Genomic DNA, 22,411 nt, shown 5'->3' with positions numbered 1-22,411 from the left:
TTGAGGTATAAGTTACATACACTGCATTTTCTTATTGATTAATGCAAGAATATTTTCTGGCAAATATTTCTGCAGTTTCACTGACAGAAAATATATAGCTTGAGAGGATGTTACCATCATTAAGCAGCGTAGGTATACGAGTAATTTTGTGGCATTACTTTGGCGTGGGCTACGAGAGAACTACTATTTTAGTACACATATTTTCCAGAATTAACAGATTCTTCGCAGCTGCCTTTCTTTCGTGGATTTCTCCATGACAGTTTGTTTTTCATTGTCCAGTATAATAAATGAGAAAGACTGACAATATTAAAAATCTCGAGCAAATGATTTTTTATACAATGATGTGAAATATAATAATACTTCCAAAACAAGTTATGGAGAGATTACATTATTCTGATCCACTCTTAAAGTTTGGAGACTGAAAATATGAAAATGAGACCGAATCTTTTAAAAAGAAGTTAACATCCTAAAAAGTTCCTTTCAAACGTTTATTCAGTATTCGAAAACAGCTGGATTCGTGGCTGCAAGGATATAAGAATGTATCGATATACAGTCAAAATATTTGAGAAAAAGAAACAAATACACAGACGCAGAAAATTGTACAAGAGGATAGATGGACAGAGAGAAAAAGAAACAGAAAATGAAAGACAGAGAAATACATAGAAAGAGACATACAGATACACTCACAGGTAACATCCAATATATACTGAAGCGTCCACACCTGTGGAGTAACGGTCAGCGCGTCTGGACGCGAAACCAGGTGGCGGGTTCGAATCCCGGTCGAGGCAAGTTACCTGGTTGAGGTTTTTTCCGGGGTTTTCCCTCAACCCAATACGAGCAAATGCTGGGTAACTTTTAGTCCTGGACCCCAGACTCATTTCACCGGCATTATCACCTTCATTTCATTCAGACGTTAATAACCTAGATGTTGATACAGCGTCGTAAAATAACCCAATAAAATAAAAATATACTGAAGCATGTAATTCAACAATGATCAAGTTAAAACTAATTACATATTTCGATCCTTAGTCACTATGATTTAAATGAGGTAGTGGCAGCAAGTACCAAGTAAAGTCTCACACACTTCTCTAACCACATTCCTTTACTAAAGTTCCTCAGTTCCGAAAATGTCTTTCCACACCACACAACACAACTGCTTCTCCGTGTAGGTGCACATGTTCGTGAACTTTCTGATGAATAGATTGCGAAAATGTCTTTCCACATATAACTAAATGGCTTCTCACCTGTGTATAACAGCGTGCTTTTTCAAGGCACCGGATTCCAGAAATGTCTTTCCACATACATTACAGCTGAATGGCTTCTCCCCTGTATGTGAACGTTCATGCCTTTTCTGATCAGATGATCGCAAAAATTTCTTTCCACATATATAACAACTAAACGGTTTCTCACCTGTGTGTATGACAGCATGCTTTTTCAAGTCACTGAATTCCAGAAATGTCTTTCCACATTCATCACAGCAGAATGGCTTCTCCCCTGTATGTAAACGTTCATGCCTTTTCTGATAGACTGATCGAGAAAATTTCTTTCCACATATATGACAACTAAATGGCTTCTCACCTGTGTGTATGACAGCATGGTTTTTCAAGTTACTTGATTCCGGAAATGTTTTTCCACATACATTACAGCTGAATGGCTTCTCTCCTGTATGGGAACGTTCATGCCTTTTCTGAACACCTGGTAACGAAAATTTCTTTCCACATATATGACAACTAAATGGCTTCTCTCCTGTGTGTATGACAGCATGTTTTCTCAAGTTACTAGATTCCGGAAATGTCTTTCCACATACATTACAGCTGAATGGCTTCTCCCCTGTATGTGAGCGTTCATGTCTTCTCTGATCAGCTGATCGTAAAAATTTCTTTCCACACATTTGGCAACCGAATGACTTCTCGCCTGTGTGAACGAGTGCATGTTTTTTCAAGTTACTAGATACCGAAAATGTCTTTCCACATAAATCACAGCTAAATGGCTTCTCCCCTGTATGTAAGCGTTCATGCCTACTTAGATCAGAAGACGTCGAAAACATTTTTCCACATGTATCACAACTGAATGGCTTCTCGCCTTTGTGTACGCGTGCATGCCTTTTCAAAGTCATCGATTTGAATACTTTCTCACCTCTCTGCAGGCACTCTTTTTCTGCAGTACTGTTGCAGGTAGATGCCACTTCAATGCTGTGGAGAAAAGTGTTCTTAGTCCAAGCAATAAATACTAAAGCATAACAAATTACCAAAAACAAAACTGTATTATACTTCCTAATTAGTAAATAATACCGAAAAATATTTCAATGTATATGAAACCACTAAAGGTAAATCTGATAGTCGTTTTTAGTTGGAAATTTAGGAAGAATTATCAACTAGATGGTAGCGTAACATGAGAGTTAGACGAAGGTCATAATTCTAGCGATACGAATCAAAGGTTCAGCGCCGAAATTTACCCAGCATTTGCTCGAAATGGGTTGAGGGAAAACCCCAGACAAAAATTCTAATCAGATACCTTGTCCCAACCTAGATTTGAACTTCGGACTGCTAGTTCCACGGTCAGATGTGCTAACCCTTACTCCAGAGCAATAGATAATACTTGGAGTGATCAGAAAATAAGGTTACAAAGCCTGCAGTGAAACGTGTACATTTTATTTCATACAACTAATACAGCGAACTGAGAGTATATATATTAGGTTATTTTTCGACATAGTCTCCCTATCTGTTTAGGCACTCGTTGCTTCGTGGGATGAGTTTGAATATTTCCTCCTGGTAAAAATCCTGTTCTTACGTATTCAGCCACATTGTCGCGTATTGTTCCACTTCCTCGCCTGATGTGAATCGTCGGACTCCTAGGTGCTTCTTCAAGTAAGGAAAGAGATAAAAGTCGCTTGGAGCGAGGTCAGGCCTATAGGGAAGATGGTGGATGATGTCCCAGCAAAACCGCTTCAGCATGTTAGTGGTCTTCTGGGCTCTACGAGGTCGCGCGTTGTCGTGAAGGAAGATGACGTCCTCGGTTAGGCGTCCTAGCCGTTTCCTCCTGATTGCTTCCTCGCAATTATCGGTCAGCGGTCACTGTGTGCCCTCTTTCCAAAAACTCTACAAGCATAACACCCACGCTGTCCCAAAACTCTGTGGTCAGCACTTTCCCGGCAGATGGCGTCACCTTAAACTTCTTTGTCTTTGAAGAATTGGGGAATTTCCACTCCATTGACGACTGCTTACTGTTGTGCCGTTTTAGTTTCGGCTCTCTGTGTTTCTTTCTTTCTTTTCTTTTTTTTTCTTTCTTATTTATGTCATTTTTCTTGTTGTTAGTTACCCTTACTTCTCATAGATGGCATTCTATTTCGCCATTTTAGGTCTCTTCCTTCCTTTTATAGATAGCTTCTTTTCTTTCCGCCATTCATGGTCTCTTACTTCTCACGTGGCCTTTAGATTTTAATTGGCCCTATTCACATTATTAATTAGCGTCGGTTCTCCTGAGAGGGACGCTTGACGCGGTGAAGTCTGGGGTCGACGCTCGAAGATGATGGTTGTGTGACAGCCGTGGACAGTTAAGGGGTTTTTGTTTAGCGGCTGTGATGGGATCACAGATAATCCGGTCCGGGCAGAGACGTGAACTGCTGTAGTCGGGACTCGATCTGGGATAGTCGCCAACTACATGTAGAAGCGTGGCCGGGCTGTGGAGTGTTGTGCTGTGTGATGACGGTGGCATGAGAGTTGAAGAGAGACCATTTTTGCTTGGTTTCGAGACTGGCCTACCAGGGATCATAACAGGTTTTTTCTATATCAGTAATTGTATGTTTCTTTGATTAATATAAGTATACTTGTTTTCATACAGGGTAGGAATAATTTACCTAACAAGGTATTGTTTACATATTTCATAGCAATATACAAAGTCATTTAAATTATGGTATTATTCCTTGGGGTCACCATACTTCTGCTCAAGCTCTTTTCATATTACAAAAGAAAGCTTTAAGATTAATTCATGGAGTACCAAATACCACTCATTGCAAACTTCTTTTCATAAGGTTACAAATTTTGACATTGCCATCTATGTATGTATTGGCCTGTCTCCTTTACATTCGGAATAACATTAATGATTACATAGCATGTACGTCTGTTCATAAATATTCTACAGGAAATAATACAAATTTATATATTGACAAATGTAAATACAGTATTACTCAAAACAGTTTTCTATTCTTTGCTTTTAAATGATTTAATAGTCTACCTGTTGATATAAGGAATCTTCCATTCCTAGTGTTTAGGACACGAATTAGGACTATATTATTAGCAAATCCATTGTATGATGTCGATGAGTTTTTTAATATTCATGTATCTTAATTTGTATCCATTGTATGATATCATGTATTTTAAATTGTATATGACGATGCCATACATGTTCCACATGTTTTTGCAAATCTGTCTGTCTGTCTGTCTGTCTGTCTATCTGTCTATCTATCTATCTATCTATCTATCTATCTATCTATCTATCTATCTATCTATCTATCTATCTATCTATCTATCTATCTATCTATCTATCTATCTATCTATCTATCTATCTATCTATCTATCTATATATTAGGTAATTCAGTTTTGTTTAAAGAATACGCTGGCATTCCTCAAGTGTATATGTTACATTGGTTGTGTTTGCTTTCGTATTAGTACTTCCTGCCATTTTCAACAAGTTTGGACTTGTCTATCAAGTAACATATACTTATAATCTGTTAGTACAGATGGTGTTACTATTGTGTGTAATGGTCAATGCCAGTTGAGTGACGATTTATTAGCAAGCCAGTTCCGATACATTGGTAGGGTTATAGGTGGCTTTCTTTCTACTGCATCCTTTTTGTTCATTTTCTAATTACCGAAAGTGCCAACTAATAAATGTAAACAGATAGTTGATTATTTATTCTGAGTGTTTTCTTTTGTTCCACCTCACCCATGAAACTATCGACCCCATCATACGTTTGACGGCAGGGTAAAACTAAATCATTTAAGTATTATTTATGTATTATTTATACTAATTATTCAAATTAAATAGAGGCCCACCGTTGCACTGTTGGGGGTGTAGTGGTGGAGCCATGTTTCGTCACCCCTGACAATGTGGTGAAGAAAACTGTTCCCTTCCGTGGAAAACCATTGCAAAAGTTACAGACTTGCCCCCATGCGGTTCTCCTTGCGTTGGTTGGACAGATTTCGAAGAACCCATCGCGAACAAACTTTGCGGTACTGCAGAATATCGTGAACAATATGACGAACGCTTCCAAATGATATTCCCAATTCTATCGTCATATGCCGTAACGTGACCCTCCTGTTTTCTGAATTAGCTCCTCCACGCGAGCTGTGTTCAAATCTGATAATGACGTACAGGGTCGGCCACTGCGATTCTTGTCGGTGACGTTTTCTCTACCAGCTGCAAACTGTCCACACCATTCTGCGACATGCTGATGAGACATTACAGTCTCTCTGTAAACCTCTACCAGCTGAAACTCTGCACTGTTGCCAACCGCATGTACGCACACTACGAATTTCTCTGTAATGGACGAAACTCCAGGAATATTGGTCTTGTAATGTTAGTTTGTGATCACCGCAGTGAAATCCGGTCAGTAATTCGATTTCTTTGGGCGAAATATGTAACCGCGGCTGAAGTTCACAGGCTCCAGCAGTAAGCGGTCATCAATGGAGTGGAAACACCCCACCCCTCCAAAACAAAGAAGTTGAAGGTGACGCCATCTGCCGGGAAGGTGCTGACCACAGTGTTTTGGAACAGCGCGGGTGTCATACTCGTAGAGTTTTTGGAAAGAGGGCACCCAGTGACCGCTGAACGATACTGCGAGGCTTTGACACGATTGCGCGAAGCAATCAGGAGGAAACGGCCAGGACGCCTCACCGAGGGCGTCATCTTCCTTCACGACAACGCGCGACCTCATAGAGCCAGAAGACCACTAACCTGTTGAAGCAGTTTCGCTGGAACATCATCCACCATCCTCCTATAGCCCAGACCTCGATCCAAGCGACTTTTATCTCTTTCCTTACTTGAAGAAGCACCTAGGAGGCCGACGATTCACTTCAGATGAGGATGGGAAACAATACGCGACAACGTGGCAGAATACGCAAGGACATGATTTTTACCAAGAGGGAATATTCAAAATCATCCCATGAAGCGACAAGTGCCTAAACAGATAAGAAGACTATGTCGAAAAATAACCTAATGTATGTACTATCTAGTGGCTATAAAGGTTGTATGAAATAAAATGTACACGTTACACTGCAGGCTTTGTAACCTTACTTTCTGATCACGCCTCGTAAGTAGTGTTTGAAAACTATTAATTTTTACATCGATATCAACAGTAGTTTACTCGTGACACATAGGAGTTACGAAGTATGGCTACTACATTTGTGGTTGCCTTCATTTTATTTTTAAGAACATGGATCTATGATATGAAAAGTAAATAATGAATAGATGCAATATATTTTTTCGATCAAGAGAAATTCCGATATTAATCCCAGCTCTCATCAAAATTGTTCAATATGGCTTCTCTAAGCTTATCATTCCTTCTTAAGACAAATAAAGTTCCGAAATCGCAATTACAAATCAAATGAGTGGCAGCACTGATCTGTGCTGTGACGAGATAATTCTAAGAGGCCTATTGATATACATATTTGCATAGACAATTTTGGACCCCTTATGCTTGTAGCGAGGGCAGATGTCAACATTCGGCTGGCTCTCACAAGGTATACTGTTTCATGGCCTAACTACAGATAACATTAGCATAAGTCTCTGGCTCATAGTATCGTTAATGTAAACTGGGCATGTCAAGAACATGGGCAATGCTACGAAATGCTGTCAATCAGATTCAACATTGAGGGCAACTGTGGTTTGAGTGAGCATCGCGATGTGCAAGAGAAATTTATAGGATCATACTAGTGTGTACAGATACGGAAATGAAATTTGGAGCTCCCTTATTGTATGAGTTTTGCTTACAAATGTTACAAAAAATACGCTATCACTTATCAGTTCACAGCAAATGAAATGAGTATAATACATAAATCCTTCAATAAGTGTCTATTTTAATCTAATGAGTAGTACAAGAGAATTACATTAGTTCATTACACAATAAAATTATGACTAGCACTTTCGCCAATTAAATGGCATCTTCACGTCTAATTAGCATATGATAATGCTTTAAGCTTAAAGATGTAGGTAAAATGCAACAAAATGTGAGATAATTACAACATTATGAATGACTGCACAAACAGAAAGCAATGTGATAATAATAACTTGAAAAAGGCGTGGTAGTTGTGGTAATTAAACCTCATATAGAGTTTATATGTTAAAATACAGAATCTGTGCCTTGAACAGAGGTCTGCAAAAACATGTGTTCAGCTTATGAGTATAAAGATGACACAGTTAAAATGGGTAAAAAGTTGCAATAGTCATCACGACGCAAAGAATGGTAGCGTGTTGTGAATCTGTAAGAGTTAATGAAAAGTGTTTGAGTAAGGAAAGTAGACATATACGGAGCAAAAGAAAGTTATCTAGCAATAAAACACTTACGAAATTTTGGAACTGTAGGAAGAATCAATGTTACATAGCCAGTTGCGTGGTGTTGACTTGTGCATTGACATATGAGAGAACCACATCATGATGTAAGTGGAGGGGGTACGTGTTGCAGTAAGAAGAGCTCCTATTGGCCAATTTGAATGAAGAGTTATTAGGATTAGGTAGTTGTTCATTAAGTAAAGAAATATTATTACCAAGAGATTTAGCTATGTAAAATTCTTCTGCAACTAAATTGATATTCCCGTTGTTGATAGGTTTTAAAATTTGTAAAGCATCTGACATTTTTTTAAGTTTATGGTTATTCTCAATTAAGTGGCATGCGAATTTTGATCTATTACGTCTATGACAAAAATCTGCTTTATATTCTGAACATCTAGTTTTGAAATTCCTTTTGGTTTGGCCAATATATTTCTGTGTACAATTCTTACAATGCAGCGTATATACTCCTCCACGAGCATATTTATCAGAGTTCCAATATTATTAGGAATAACATTATTAAGTTTGTTACCAGTTTTAAAGGTGACATTTACATTTTCTTTTTTCAAAAAGTTAAGTAACTTGTATGACACATTATTATAAAAAGACATTACATTCCAATATTTTGGTTTTTAGTATCTGTTAAAGCAGGAAGTGTGGTATCTGATTTCTTATTTAAGAGTGATTTCCTTCTGAAAAGAAGTCTGTCTATCATTTTCTTATTAAAACCATTTTCTATTGCAAGCCCCACTATGTTTTTGTATTCTTTCAGATAATTTTCTTAGAAAGGGGAACTTTCAGTAATCTATCAATTAGAAATGTGAACGTGCTACGTTTATGAGATTGAGGGTGGCTAGATTGATTATGAATGGTATGAGAAGTATTTGTGGGCTTTCTGAAAATATCGTAATCAAAGCTATTAGATTTTCTAATAGTTTTAAAATTTGGTTTCGCGTTCGAGAGTAAATCTCAAGTTGGGATGTAAGCTGTTAAAGGAGTGCAAAATGCAAGTACATAGCTAAATCTCTTGGTAATAATATTTCTTTACTTAATGAACAACTACCTAATCCTAATAACTCTTTATTCAAATTAGCCAATAGGAGCTCTTCTTACTGCAACACGTACCCCCTCCACTTACATCATGATGTGGTTCTCTCATATGTCAATGCACAAGTCAACACCACGCAACTGGCTATGCAACATTGATTCTTCCTACAGTTCCAAAATTTCGTAAGTGTTTTATTGCTAGACAACTTTCTTTTGCTCCGTATATGTCTACTTTCCTTACTCAAACACTTTCTATTGATTCTTACAGATTCACAACACGCAACCATTCTTTGCGTCGTGATGACTATTGCAACTTTTTACCCATTTTAACTGTGTCATCTTTATACTCATAAGCTGAACACATGTTTTTGCAGACCTCTGTTCAAGGCACAGATTCTGTATTTTAACATATAAACTCTATATGAGGTTTAATTACCACAACTACCACGCCTTTTTCAAGTTATTATTATCACATTGCTTTCTGTTTGTGCAGTCATTCATAATTTTGTATTTTATCATATTTTATTATGTTGCATTTTACCTACGTCTTTATGCTCAAAGTATTACCATATGCTAATTAGACCTGAAGATGCCCTTTAATTGGCGAAAGCGCTAGTCATATTTTTATTGTGTAATGACCTAATGTAATTCTCTTCTACTACTCATTAGATTAAAAGAGACAGATATTGAAGGATTTATTATATTTATTTCATTTATATGCTAACTTGTCGGACCCATATGCCTCTTAAATAAAAGTTCACAGCAGATCAGTCAGCTACCTACAGTACAGTAGTTATACAGGTACAGTTATCGGAAGTGTTAAGTTGTGTTTTTCAAGATGCCTTATAAATTTTCGACTGCAGAATACACCGATATTGTGTATGTTTATGGTTTGTGCAATGGAAGTACCTTGCATGCCGTCACTGAATATGAACGACGCTTTCCGAACATAAGGGTACCACATCGAAGAGTATTTACTGTCTATGGGGTTGGATCAAAGACTTGGTATAGCAAACGAAGGTAAAAACGAGAGAGACGCTAATAGACCGTATTTTGGATGTGGTATAAAGACAGCCACGTCCAACTCTCCCGAGCGATGAGCGCGATTCACGTCCGAGTGCAACAGTACATTGAAGCAGAAGGTACATTTGAAAATATACGAAAACATCGACCCCAACTTCTAGAATATTAGGTATGTATGCATACGTCAATATAAACTTGAAATTTGTCTGTTATCTATCTCTAAATGCGAGGTAGTACAATGGAATCCCAGAAGTTTTTGTGAAATCAATCGTTCGAAAACGGACCTATATTCGTAGGAACTTTTTGACTCAGAATGACTTCAGAACTCACATCCTAAATTTTTTACTTTTCCTCGTGAATCACCCTGTGTACAAACATATATAGGGTTAAAAAACAGATTTACAAATAGACATGGCAATTCCGAGTTCTGAGTTGTTCTTTTGAACGGCAATCATGTTGAAATTAATTACGAATTTCTATTCTTCGTCATTATTATTTAAATAAAGTAGTGAAACCAACAAGAGAAGGAAAGCCTCACACACTTCACTCACCTCTCACTTAAGGTTTCATCCTCTTCTTCCGTTACTTCCAGTTTGACCTCTCCCTCCACTTTATTTAACTCATGTGCCTCCTCCTGCAAACATTACGTGAAACGATGGCATAGCACGGTAATAGTTGTAGAATCAATGCATGGCAGTTTATATTTTGTAGACTTGATTTTAAAAAGTCAAACACTGTCGCTGACAAATGCATATTAATTTTAAAAAAATACGACAACATTTACGACATTTTGTAAATAATATGCCATTTTAAGTAAGAATTACAACATTAACTTAATTCCAAGAGTAAATAAGAATGACCATGAAATCATATTCTGAGATGGATATATGTGAGTAGGACTCAGGAAGACCCAGTTGACAATTGATCGACCTCACTTATTTTCAAATGGCCTTTAAAGAAGTGGAAGTTCATTGCTGCCCTCATATAACATAGCCACCGGTCCCTATCTGAGCAATTTTTTTTTCAGTTTGTTATTTACTGACGCTGTATCAACTACTAAGTTATTAGCGTCGGTGTGAGTGGTGATAGCGAGATGGAATTTGGCGAGATGAGGCCTAGGACTCGCAATAGATTACCTGGCAATTACCTTACAGTTGGGGAAAACCACGGAAAAAACCAACTAGGTAACCAGCCCAAGTGGGGATCAAACCCGCGCCCGAACGCAACTTCAGACCGGCAGGCAAGCGCCTCAACCGACTGAGCAAGATTAATCCAGTCCCTAGCATCATATCTCACCTCCCTCAAATCCGTTTTTATATTATTTTCCCATCTAAGTCTTGGCCACTCCAAAAGTCTTCATCAAGCAGGTCTTTCAACTAACACTCTTATGCATTTATGGATTCGTCCATACATCCTACATGCCATGTTCATTTCAAACATCTGGATTTAATGTTTCTAATTATGTTAGGTGAAGAATACAATGCGTACAGTTGTAAGATGTGTAACTTTGTCATTCTGTTGTAACTTCATCCCACATAGCCTCAAATATGTTACTAAACAACACCCTTAACCTTTGTTCCTCTGTCAAAACGAGAGGCCAAGTTTCACAACCATACAAAACAATTGGTAATATAACTGTTTTATAAATTCCAACTTTCAGCTTTTTGAGAGCAGATTGGATAACAAAAGCCTCTCAACCAAATAAAGACATTGTATTTATTCTGAGTTTAAATTGCTCTCGAATGTCCTTTATTTTTTTTTTAGTAGGTTATTTTACGACGCTGTATCAACATCTCAGGTTATTTAGCATCTGAATGAAATGAAGGTGATAATGCCAGTGAAATGAGTCCGGAGTCCAGCACTAAAAGTTACCCAGCATTTGCTCATTTTGGGTTGAGGGAAGACCCCGGAAAAATCTCAATCAGGTAACTTGCACCGGGCCACCTGATTTCGCGGCCAGACGCGCTAACCGTTACTCCACAGGTGTGGACCATTTATAATTGTTACTGTTGCTCCAAAGTACATGAATTTTTCCGCCTTTTCAAAGGATATATGTTCAATTTATATATTTTCATTTCGTACTAAGTTCTGATCATGAGACATAATCATATACTTTGTTTTTCCATATTTAAGCAAAATTAACTACCAAATATTTTCACTCGGTAAAAAAGAAAGAGAATTCAATATCCAATACAATGGCCAACACCTTCCTAGGACTTATGAATCCAAATATCTTGGAGTTATTTTCGATAGTAAGCTAACATGGAGCAACCATTTGAAATACATTTCTGAAAAAGTTCGTAAAAGATTCTCCCTTCTAAAAAGACTAGCAGGAAAGAAATGGGGATGCTCTAGGAATACTTTGAACACTACATACAAAATGTTTATACAGCCAGTGCTGACATACTGCGGAGAAATTTTAATTACCTCACCTTTCATAAAGGACATAGAACATGTTCAAAACCAAGCTCTCAGACTCATTACTGGTGGAATCAAAACAACTCCAATAGATTCTATGAGATTCCTCACTAATATTAACAGTATCAAAATGACAATAGAACAAAAAGCACTGATTCAATATGGAAAACTTATCAGATTACCAGGAAACAATTGGCATTCATACAAACCTCTCTGTAGATTGAAAACTCAAAAAAGTTTCATATCCATTATTCAAGAATTAAAACAGAAAATCAATATCCCGAATTTAAAAGAAAAATCACAAATTAAACCAAACTCTTTAACTCTATTAAATATAGAATATAATCTAAATTTAACAGAAGAAATACTGAAATCAGAAGTAAACAGTGAAATATTGAAACAATTGTCTTTAGAGACAATTAATATGAGGTACCCTCCACAAAACTGGCTTCATTTATATACAAACGAATCCATGATCTCCAGAGAACAAGGTGCAGGTGTTACATGCTGTCTCTTCTCACTTTATAAATCACTTGGAAATGGAACAACAAGTTTTGATGGTGAAATCATTGCAATAAGTGAATGTGTCAGGAATCTTCTATGCCACATCAATAAATTTAGGAATGCAGTTATATTGTCAGACTCCAAAGCAGCTATTCTATCAATCGTCTCTAAACATACACCTTCATCTCAAACAGCAGAAATAACTAAAATGCTCTCTCAATTAATATCACTCAATTAAAGAATTGTATTCCAATGGATACCATCCCATTGTGGAATCCTGGGAAACGAGAATGCGGATGCTTTAGCAAAGAAGGGCAGCACTGCTACTTACAGACCTGTTACTAAATCTACGTATTACTCTGTGAAGATATTTATTAAATCTACATACTTAGACTTCAACAAACAAAATTTGATAACACAATCCCAAGGGAAAAAATGGAACTCTCTGCATCAAAATCCACAGTTAATTCCCGATTTACCACGAAAATCGTCTGTAGCTGCATTTAGATTGGCAACAGGCCATGATTGTTTGGCTAAACACCTGCATAGAATTGGAATATATCAGTCCCCTAACTGCCCATTGTGCAACTCAAACCAAGAAATGGATTCGGAACACCTCAAAATCTGTGCTTCAGTGGCTGACCATGATAATATCTTTGAAAAATATTGCAGTGCAAGAGGTCAAATGACTTTATTGTCAAACGCCTGGCATTAGAAAACAACAACAACATACTTTGTTTTTTCGGGGTTTACTTCCAAACCTATATCCTTGCTTGCTTCAAATAAAATTTCCGCGTTTTCCCTAATTGGTTATGGACTTTGTCCTAACATTCACGTCATCTACGTCCAAATCCCCACTTTTTTCCTAGACTTTCCCAATTGGCATATTCTCGAGCAAAGTTAAAATGTGAAGGTAATAGTGCATCTCCCTGCTTTACCCCGCAGTTCCGACCAATACACTTCACAAACTGCACTCACCTCAACTTCACTCTTCATGATGGGAAAGTCAATTGCCACAGGAGACTCATCAAGTGTCATCTCTGATTTTAGATAGTAACTTTTGTCGATTATTTCTGTCTTTATTTCAGTCATGCGCTGGTATAATACATCTCCTTCCTGCAACACATATAATTAATGTAATATGTCATACGCACTTGTTAACGGAACACCAGTGAATATCTTTCATGTCTCTTCACACTGCTATGAAACCTTAATATCAACCAAAGCACGTACACACTCTCCAAAACCAGTAGTGAAATAATTTGTATGAAAAGCCTAATCCAGTTCGATTTTATTGTTCCCAATCTCGTCAGTTGGTTTATTCAAGGAGTTTGACGTGAAGAATGAGTATTTCTTCGTTCCCAACTAACAGTCAATAATAGTGATAGTGATAGATTTATTGATATAAGTCCACAAAAGTATAAAACTTCATAATTTAAAAAAATTATCTATATAGAAAAATAGTTATACATAATAAATATACAATTTCCTAAACGAATTAATTTATCGCAAATCTCAATAATTTATTGGTACAAACTTGCACTTCGCCAACTAACAGTCAGAGTGAGGATGCTACTGCAGAATAGAGGATAATGGAAAAGGATCTACAGAGTAGTCTTTGTGAATTGTGATTTTAATGCTTAGTCACAAACGACTGGTCCCATGAAACAGGAATCATAATATATGCGGAGTATTGCTAATAAACTGAATAAAGAAGAAAATTTAAAATAAACAAAATGAAGTACATTTCGTAAATCCGGTGCAAACCGCAACTTTCGACACATATCATGGGATTACCTAAGAGTAACTGCCCATTCCATACTAAACTGTCAGTTACACTTAATAAGAAGACAGAGTGAAAAATATCAGTGAGGCAAAAATAATCAAAATGTGTCTGCTATAGTGAACATTCAGCATTGCAGTTTTCAAGACAAAAATGGAGTGAAAAAGTCTCACGAAAGCTATAGGCTGAAGAAATGGACAGCATGGGAGCAAAATATTGACTGGTATCCAGTGGTCATCTGAATGTACCACTCATATCACCCAGTTAATAATGGAAGAGAGATCTATAGAACAACACACTTCATAAACTGCACTAACCTCAACTTCACTTTTCACGACTGGAGTTTCATCAAACGTAATTTCTGATTTCAGATCGTAGCTGTGGTCCACACACTTCGTATTTATTTCAGTCAGCTGTAAATCCAATATTTTTCTTACCTGCAACACAAAAAACATAAAAATTGTGAAATATACGACACGACCATCTTCACCAAAAAACATTCACTATTTTTTAACTCTCTCCACATTATTATTAAACCTGATGTCACAGAACGCACGTGAACACATTACAGAGCAGGCCTGCACAAGGTTTGCACTCTCCGAGCCGGTTCACAGCTCATGAGCGGAATGCAGACATTAGCTATGCTCTGTATAAGGGTGGACTGCAAGAAGGGGTGATCTCGTACTAAATGTACACAAAAGGAAGTACTATTACGAGTGTTCATGAAATGCATTCCTGTTCATTGTTTGCAAAACAATCTTGGACTATTATTAATTAATAAAGAAATATTTTTTTACAGAAATAATAGAAATTCTATAGCTACTTAAAAGTACAATATCATTTTTTTATATTTTTCTTTATCAGTACATGAAAACGGGGTTTTATCCTGTTGGCAGCTGAAAGGAACAGTAGCCTATGATTGTAATGAAACATCAGTTACAGATGTTCGATGTCTCCCTTTATTAAAGTTGATTACAGAAAACAGTTGCTCACAAATATAAATGTTGAGCCAAACATCGCAATCATTTTCACAGCCAGCCTGTGTAGTAGTGGATATTATTGCTGAAGTTTAGTCTTGTAAAACTTAACCAGGCTAGTAGCATTATTCAAACGATTTTTAGCCCTTAGGTCACATTAAAGATCAATAAGTTCGATTTGTTAAATGTTATGTTTTATTTAACGACGCTCGCAACTGCCGAGGTTATATCAGCGTCGCCCGTGTGCCAGAATGTTGTCCCGTAGGAGTTCTATTACAGGCCAGTATATCTACTGACATGAGCCTATCGCATTTAAGCACACTTAAATGCAATCTACTTGGCCCGGAACCGAACCCGCAACCTCGGGCATAGAAGGCCAGCGCTATACGAACTGCGCCAACCAGGCCGACCTGTAAATTGTATGACACTGTTTCAACTGGTGTTGAAGGAATTTATTATGATAACTTTAAATTTCTTTCCAATTAAGACAAGATCTTGGAACTTAGAATTAAATTAATTTAGAATTTCAATTAATATTTGCACATAATCTTTTAACATAGCTTCATCACGAGCAGTTTCTACCGTTCGAAAGTGAGCCATATTACCTTCCCGAAACTGACTTACGAAAAGTGTAAGTCTACTTCGGGGAAGAAATTTGGTCACGAAACTTTAACCACCCAGCATTCTGATGAGTTTGAGCAACACAATAGGTGGCGAAATCTGGTTCCGCGGACTAGCTATATTGGTAGGGGAGATCATGATTACCATAAAATACCCTGTACTGATTCGACGACAGTGCACCATCATTGAAATACACTGACTTGTGTGCACCAGTCGGCTGATCTAACTTGACCCTGTATGGGTTGTCTCATCCATAGGATGTTTACCACCCTTATGATAACTTATATTCTTCTAAAAGTATTTAGACAAACGTTTTAATTAGTAATTACTAAGAATATAGCTACCTTAGATAATTTTTTCTGCTCTTCTATATCTGAGTTATGACTTCTTTCTATTGCCAGAGGGTCGATCTCAGGTTTTATCTTGATCACGTCCATCACGACTGAAAAAGAAAATAATGCACTTAAGTTGACATGCGCTATGTCAGTTATTTTAATATACTTACTAGCATGTGTAATAATAATTCCACATCTGCGTAGTACACAGACGCAAACGAGCACAGATGAGCATGTTGATTATGTTACAGTATTTGCCTTACAAACGAAACCGGGGAATTGAAGACTGGCCGTGTGCACCATTCTCGATCATATAGCCAGTTTATTAGCAATCACGGAAACATGGTTAATTCTTGACAATGATCAAGTTACAGATGCGGTGCACCAACATTTTCCCTCGATCAACTCAGAACCTTCAGCTGATGGTACGCTCCGCTCGCTTGAGAAGAATCATCTGAGAGCTAGGTTACCGCGTATGAAACAACGAACGAACGCACTCTGTCAATTATCACTTCGTTTTTGTTTGTCGGACTGTTTCAAACATCCTCGTGGATTTCAGATAACAAGTTTCAATAATCATGGAAAAAAAAAAAAAAAAAAAAAAAAAGAGCACCGAACTTCTCACAGTTCGAAGTGGGAATTCTTTTAGAGCTCGTCAGCAATTCTGCATCCATATTAGAGAATAAAAATACTGACAGAAGTTCTCTAAGAACAAAGCAGGCTACCTGGCTGGAGTTAGTTAGTGGGGTTTAAAAAGGGCGCGTCAGCATCTATGGCTATTTGCGCCCTTATCTAAAATTCTTTACACAACAGAAACTATACAATAATCAGAATGCTTAAAGAACTAAAAAAAGTTGTCACGATTAAAACGAGGTACACAAATGCAGTTTCAACAGGGTGATGCATAAAACATTATAAAAAACTGACCTTAACTAATATTTAAAAAGAGATAAAATAACAATACAAATGCTACCATAAATAAATTATCGGGCTTATTTCTAAAATACTCGGATGCAAAAGGTCCGAATGTCAAGTTTGTTAAAAAACTTATATACTAAATAACAAGTGTAACCTCCGGATGTAAAGGGTCCGGAGGATAATTAAAACGGGTCAAAAACTAAATCACCCTGTCAAGTCCAGTACTCGATAAAAATCTCAGGACTGCATTTGTACAATTAAAATCATTTCCAAGAGCGTCACGAAGATTCGGCCGAATTCCATATTGCCGACGGACACGGTCATATTTTCTACAATATAATAAAAAATGTTCCACCGTAAGTGGAACATGGCATAGATCACACTCCGGCTGAAGCTCGCCACGTAGCAGATGGCCATGTGTCAGATAACAGTGGCCAAACCTCAACCGGGTGAGTAAAACTTCTTCGTGTCGTGACGCTCTTGTGGACGAATCCCAAACTCGGACAGTATTCTTTATTCTTCGTAATTTGTTTTCCTCTTGTGCAGACCATTCTCCTTCCCATTGCCACCATATTCTACATTTCAAATAATTTTGTAAGTCTTGCCACCTCTCGCGCCAATATACCAGAGTGCCATTCGTGGCACCATCTTTGGCTGCAGCATCTGCGGCCTCATTCCCACGAATTCCGACATGGCCAGGAATCCACACTACTCCAATCTCGCAATCAGAGCTTAGGAGTGTGTGGAACAGCTGCTGAGTTCTTAACACAAGGGGATCCTCTGAATAGAGACACTGCAAAGACTGAATGGCACTTAAAGAGTCGGAGCAGATTAGGTATCTACCCCGAGGTTGTCGAATTAAAAACAATAAAACTCTGTAAAAAGCATATAATTCTGCAGTAAAAACACTGGTATATTCGATCAGTTTATATTTAAATATCTGTCCATTTGCAACGAAGGAGCAACCAACACAATCATTTACTCGGGATCCGTCAGTATAAACTAAAGAATAATTTGGATATCGGGATAAAAGTTCACTAAAACGAAGTCTATAAACAAAAGCTGGTGTAAAATTCTTAAAACTTTGGCTCAGGCTTACATCAAACATGGGGCGTCGCATAATCCATGGTGGAGTGGTGGTGTATTCTAGTGTGCGAACGGATGGTAGATCGACGTCGAGCTCAGAGAGCAGTTCACGGAATCGCACACCTGCTGGACGAGGTCTCCGTGGATTTTCACTGTATCGGCCGTAAAGAGACGAATGATGGAAAGAGTCGAAAGAATTGTGCTCAGGCTGCGAGCGGAGTTTAACCGCATATGAGCACAACAGGACATTACGTCGCCGATACAGTGATGGTTCCCCCGCTTCACAATACAGGCTCGCTATCCGACTCGTTCGGAAGGCACCCATAGCGAGTCGTATCCCATGATGATGGATAGTGTCTAAGAAACGTAGCTTAGATTTATTTGCTGAGCCATAGATAAAACAGCCATAATCCAGCTTTGAACGAATAAGAGAACGATATAGACGTAAAAGCACTATGCGGTCTGCACCCCAGCGAACCCCTGACAAAAGGCGTAAAATGTTTAAAGATTTTTCACAACGCCTTCTCAAATCACGGATATGCGCCTCCCACGTTAATTTATAATCAAAGATAAGGCCCAAAAACCTCGCAGTGTCTGTATATTGCAAATCCGCTCCATTAAGACGCAGTTCAGGATGTGGATGGAGTCCACGTTGGTTGTAGAAGTGGACACACTGCGTCTTTTGAGTGGAGAATTTAAAGCCATTGCGAAGAGACCACTCCGATAGCACATTGATGACCAGTTGCAACTGTCGACCGATAGATGGGAGGTATCGGGAACTGTAATATAGACTGAAGTCATCAACGTACAAGAGAGAAGATACTCGGTTACCTACACAGTGGGCAATGCCATTGATCGCAATGCAGAAAAGAAGAACACTTAATACAGACCCCTGCGGAACGCCATTTTCTTGGGGATGTTCGTTAGAAAGTGTGGTGCCTACTCGAACTCGGAAATACCGCTCTGCCATGAACTTCGCAATAAACGTTGGCAGACTGCCACGAAGTCCCCAGTCATACAGGGTTTGCAGAATTCCAAAACGCCACGTGGTATCGTAAGCCTTTTCTAGATCAAAGAAGACCGCCACAAGATGTTCCTTCTTGAGGAAAGCATCTCTAATGGCGGTCTCCAGCCGAACAAGATGGTCTGCGGCGGATCTGCGCTTGCGAAAACCACATTGGATGTTAGATAATCGGTTTCCCGATTCGAGTACCCACATCAGGCGTTTGCTTATCATCTTTTCCATAACCTTGCACACACAGCTGGTGAGACAGATTGGCCTGTAATTGCCAGGTAAAGAAGGGTCCTTTCCCGGTTTCTGGACTGGAATTACAATGGCAGAACGCCAAGCAGATGGAAATACACCCTCAGTCCAGATTCTATTGTACATAGACAGAAGAAAGGATTTTCCAGCTGGTGGAAGATGACGAAGCATGCGGTTATGGATATTATCAGGGCCAGGGGAGGTGTCAGGGGATGTGTCTAGTGCCGCCTCCAGCTCCTCGGATGTGAACGTTGCATTGTAGTCTTCAGTGTTGTCAGATTGAAAATTTAGGTTTCGTTTTTCTGCAGTATCTTTGATTTTCAGAAATTCCGGGTCGTAATTATTTGAGCTGCTTATTTGTGAAAATGTGGTAGCAAATATTTCAGCAATGTCTATTGGACTGGTGGTCGTTACTCCATTGTTTAGAAGGCCCGGAATTACAGAACTACGTTTCCCCATTATTCGACGGACTTTGTCCCATATGGTGTTAGCTGGGACGTTGTGTTTCAATGAACTGACGTAATTTGTCCAGGACGTCTTCTTAGCATCGCACACAATGCGACGAGCTTTGGCTCGAAGACGTTTAAACTGGACAAAATATTCTTGGGTCGGATGGCGCTCAAATTGGCGTAAAGCACGTTTGCGGTCACGGATTGCATCTCTGCAGGCATCCGTCCACCAGGGGACAGAGAAGCGTTTTGGCCTGCAGGACGACCGGGGGATAGATAATTCCGCTGACTTTATAACCACATTTGAGAAATGGTCTACTACGGAGTCCAAATTTTCATGTCCGTTATCATCGAATGATATGGACTCCGAAAATCCGACCCAGTCCGCCTTTTTAAGAACCCAGTTTGGAGATCGAGATTCCGCCGGACGTAAAGCGGACATACGCATTCGAATGGGATAGTGGTCACTACCATGTAGGTCGTGAATCACAGACCACTCGAAATGCGTACCTGGCTGGATTTAACCTCACAATTCAACATAAGTTATACGTGTTTACATAATTCCACATAATTTGTAACGCAATTTATACAGTGGTTATTTCATATTATTGATAAAAGATGTTTTGATAAACATGCGAGAACAATAAATAGTTTGCCTCGGATACCTCACTGGATATTATCTTGAAATAGACTACTAAAAAGAGCAGATTTGTATGTGTTTGTCGAATGCTCATCATCTTGCTTACGAAAAGACACAGTTCAGTGCCAATAATTTATTTGGGACATTTCAGTATACGGATACCTCACTAACAATTATTTTAAAATAGAAAAAGCAATTCGTCTGTGTATGTCGAATACGCATCATAATGCATACGAAAAGGAAGTTTTTCGTGCCAATTTATTTTGTATGCACAAGGTTGGAATTTTGGAGTAAGAGGGAAAGGAACGTATTCTTGTTCTGAAATTTATCCATTTATTTTGTGTTCACAAGGTTGGAATTTTGGAGTAAGAGGGAAAGGAAGGTGTCCGTGTAATTTCTCTTAATTCAAGCGTAAATAGCCTAATTGTCCAAAACGTAATGTTGGTCCTAATAGTTTCAAACGGAAAATCTATAGCTAATAAGCGATAATCTCGCATTCTACAAAATGGTCATTTAGTTTTACTATATTATTACCGGCATAGAATAACTACTTTATTATTATGTTAACAAAATCGGACAGTTAGGCCTAAATAATATTTTGTCCTCAAGTCAAGTCCCGATCTTCCAAAGCAGAAACATATATAAAACATTAGTCTATTTTGAGAAAAAAACATTTTTATTATTCATCTACAAACTTACTCTTTCTACAATAACACCAATTCTGTTATTTCCGCAGTGATTTGCGTGTTCAAGATACATCATTTCATCTTCAATTCCGTCAAGTACGTCAAATCGTGCCGCCATTTTGGTTTTTTCGACTTGACCATGTTTAATTCAAGATAATCGGTCCCACACCCGTGATCAAATTTGATCATCATCTACTCGCTTGTTTAACTTTGATCGAGATTGATACTCCGCAAATTGGCGTTGAAGATGGTCAAGTGCCGACTTAATCATGGTCAAATTTTAATCGAGAATGGTGCACACGGGCATTAAGTTGTCAGAAAGACATTAACCACAGACATGTGTTATTCTAACTATTAAATGATAATGAAATACAAGTGTGCATAAAAGTTTCAAATGTAAATATGACTTCCTGTCATCCACTTTTTATATACGAGTGTAAAGAATTAAATGAATTACTGCACTACGAGGCGACCAACACCGCAAAGAGTAGATGGACTGAAATGCACGCGAAAAGCGTAGAGATGCTGATTAGTCCATAAATTCTGTACAAGTTTAGAGCATTGAGAATAATAATTGATCACGCAACTTACAGTTAGCCTATATAGAATGCAATGTAACAGTACCTCTGAGAATAATACTATGCTCTTGATGTGTTAATCCCAAGCATTAGCCACGTCCAATATTAACACAAACTCTGTAATAAACTTTTTTTTCTGAATAATGTAATCAAGAAGGCCGTGCTACGCGGACAGTGCGTAGAAAATATAAATAAGATTAAAAAAAGAAAAATTGAAAATATGCATGAAAAATATCTGTCGTAAATCTGGATTGTGTTTCATATTATATTCTTACTCCGTAAGAGCTTTAAAATGAGATAGATTATAGCAGACACTACCGTCTCTATCGAGAATTTAGCCTGCTCTATGCTAGCGTTTTCGCGAAGCCACTAGGGACACAGCGTTAACCTAATAATTGGACGCACGTCTTTAAGACGGTAGTCTGCATCCAGTGAAATCATAGTTGGCAGCACCGAACACCGCGTACGGTATCGTTCGCCTGCACTCAACCTTCCCTCACAACCAGGCACGCAGTTTCGTTTCCACGTTAGCCTACT

General features: G+C 38.2%; 1 protein-coding gene across 5 annotated transcripts in view; it reads right to left on the bottom strand.

Annotated features, from left to right (window-relative positions):
• The window catches only part of LOC138693258 (zinc finger protein 596-like), a 50,509-nt gene extending 28,098 nt beyond the window's left edge, over positions 1 to 22,411 (bottom strand). For 2 of the 5 annotated variants that reach the window (XR_011330265.1, XR_011330266.1), the window contains exons 1-5: positions 21,921 to 22,411; positions 16,263 to 16,360; positions 14,638 to 14,757; positions 13,516 to 13,653; positions 10,167 to 10,249 (exon numbers count right to left, since the gene is read on the bottom strand). Coding sequence is in view for 3 of the 5 variants with exons in the window: in XM_069817094.1 (XP_069673195.1) it covers positions 1,241 to 2,192; positions 10,167 to 10,249; positions 13,516 to 13,653; positions 14,638 to 14,757; positions 16,263 to 16,355 (1,386 nt within the window). In the remaining 2 variants the exon portion in view is untranslated. Of the gene's footprint in view, positions 1 to 173; positions 2,193 to 2,368; positions 3,758 to 10,166; positions 10,250 to 13,515; positions 13,654 to 14,637; positions 14,758 to 16,262; positions 16,361 to 21,920 lie in introns of those variants that run through there. The other 3 variants (XM_069817094.1, XM_069817096.1, XM_069817097.1) reach the window with 3 other exon arrangements.

Source organism: Periplaneta americana, chromosome 17 (genome assembly GCF_040183065.1).
Source record: "Periplaneta americana isolate PAMFEO1 chromosome 17, P.americana_PAMFEO1_priV1, whole genome shotgun sequence".
NCBI lineage: Eukaryota > Metazoa > Arthropoda > Insecta > Blattodea > Blattidae > Periplaneta > Periplaneta americana.
Note: the sequence above shows the minus strand (reverse complement) of the source record. Positions and strands in the feature narration are given on the sequence as shown.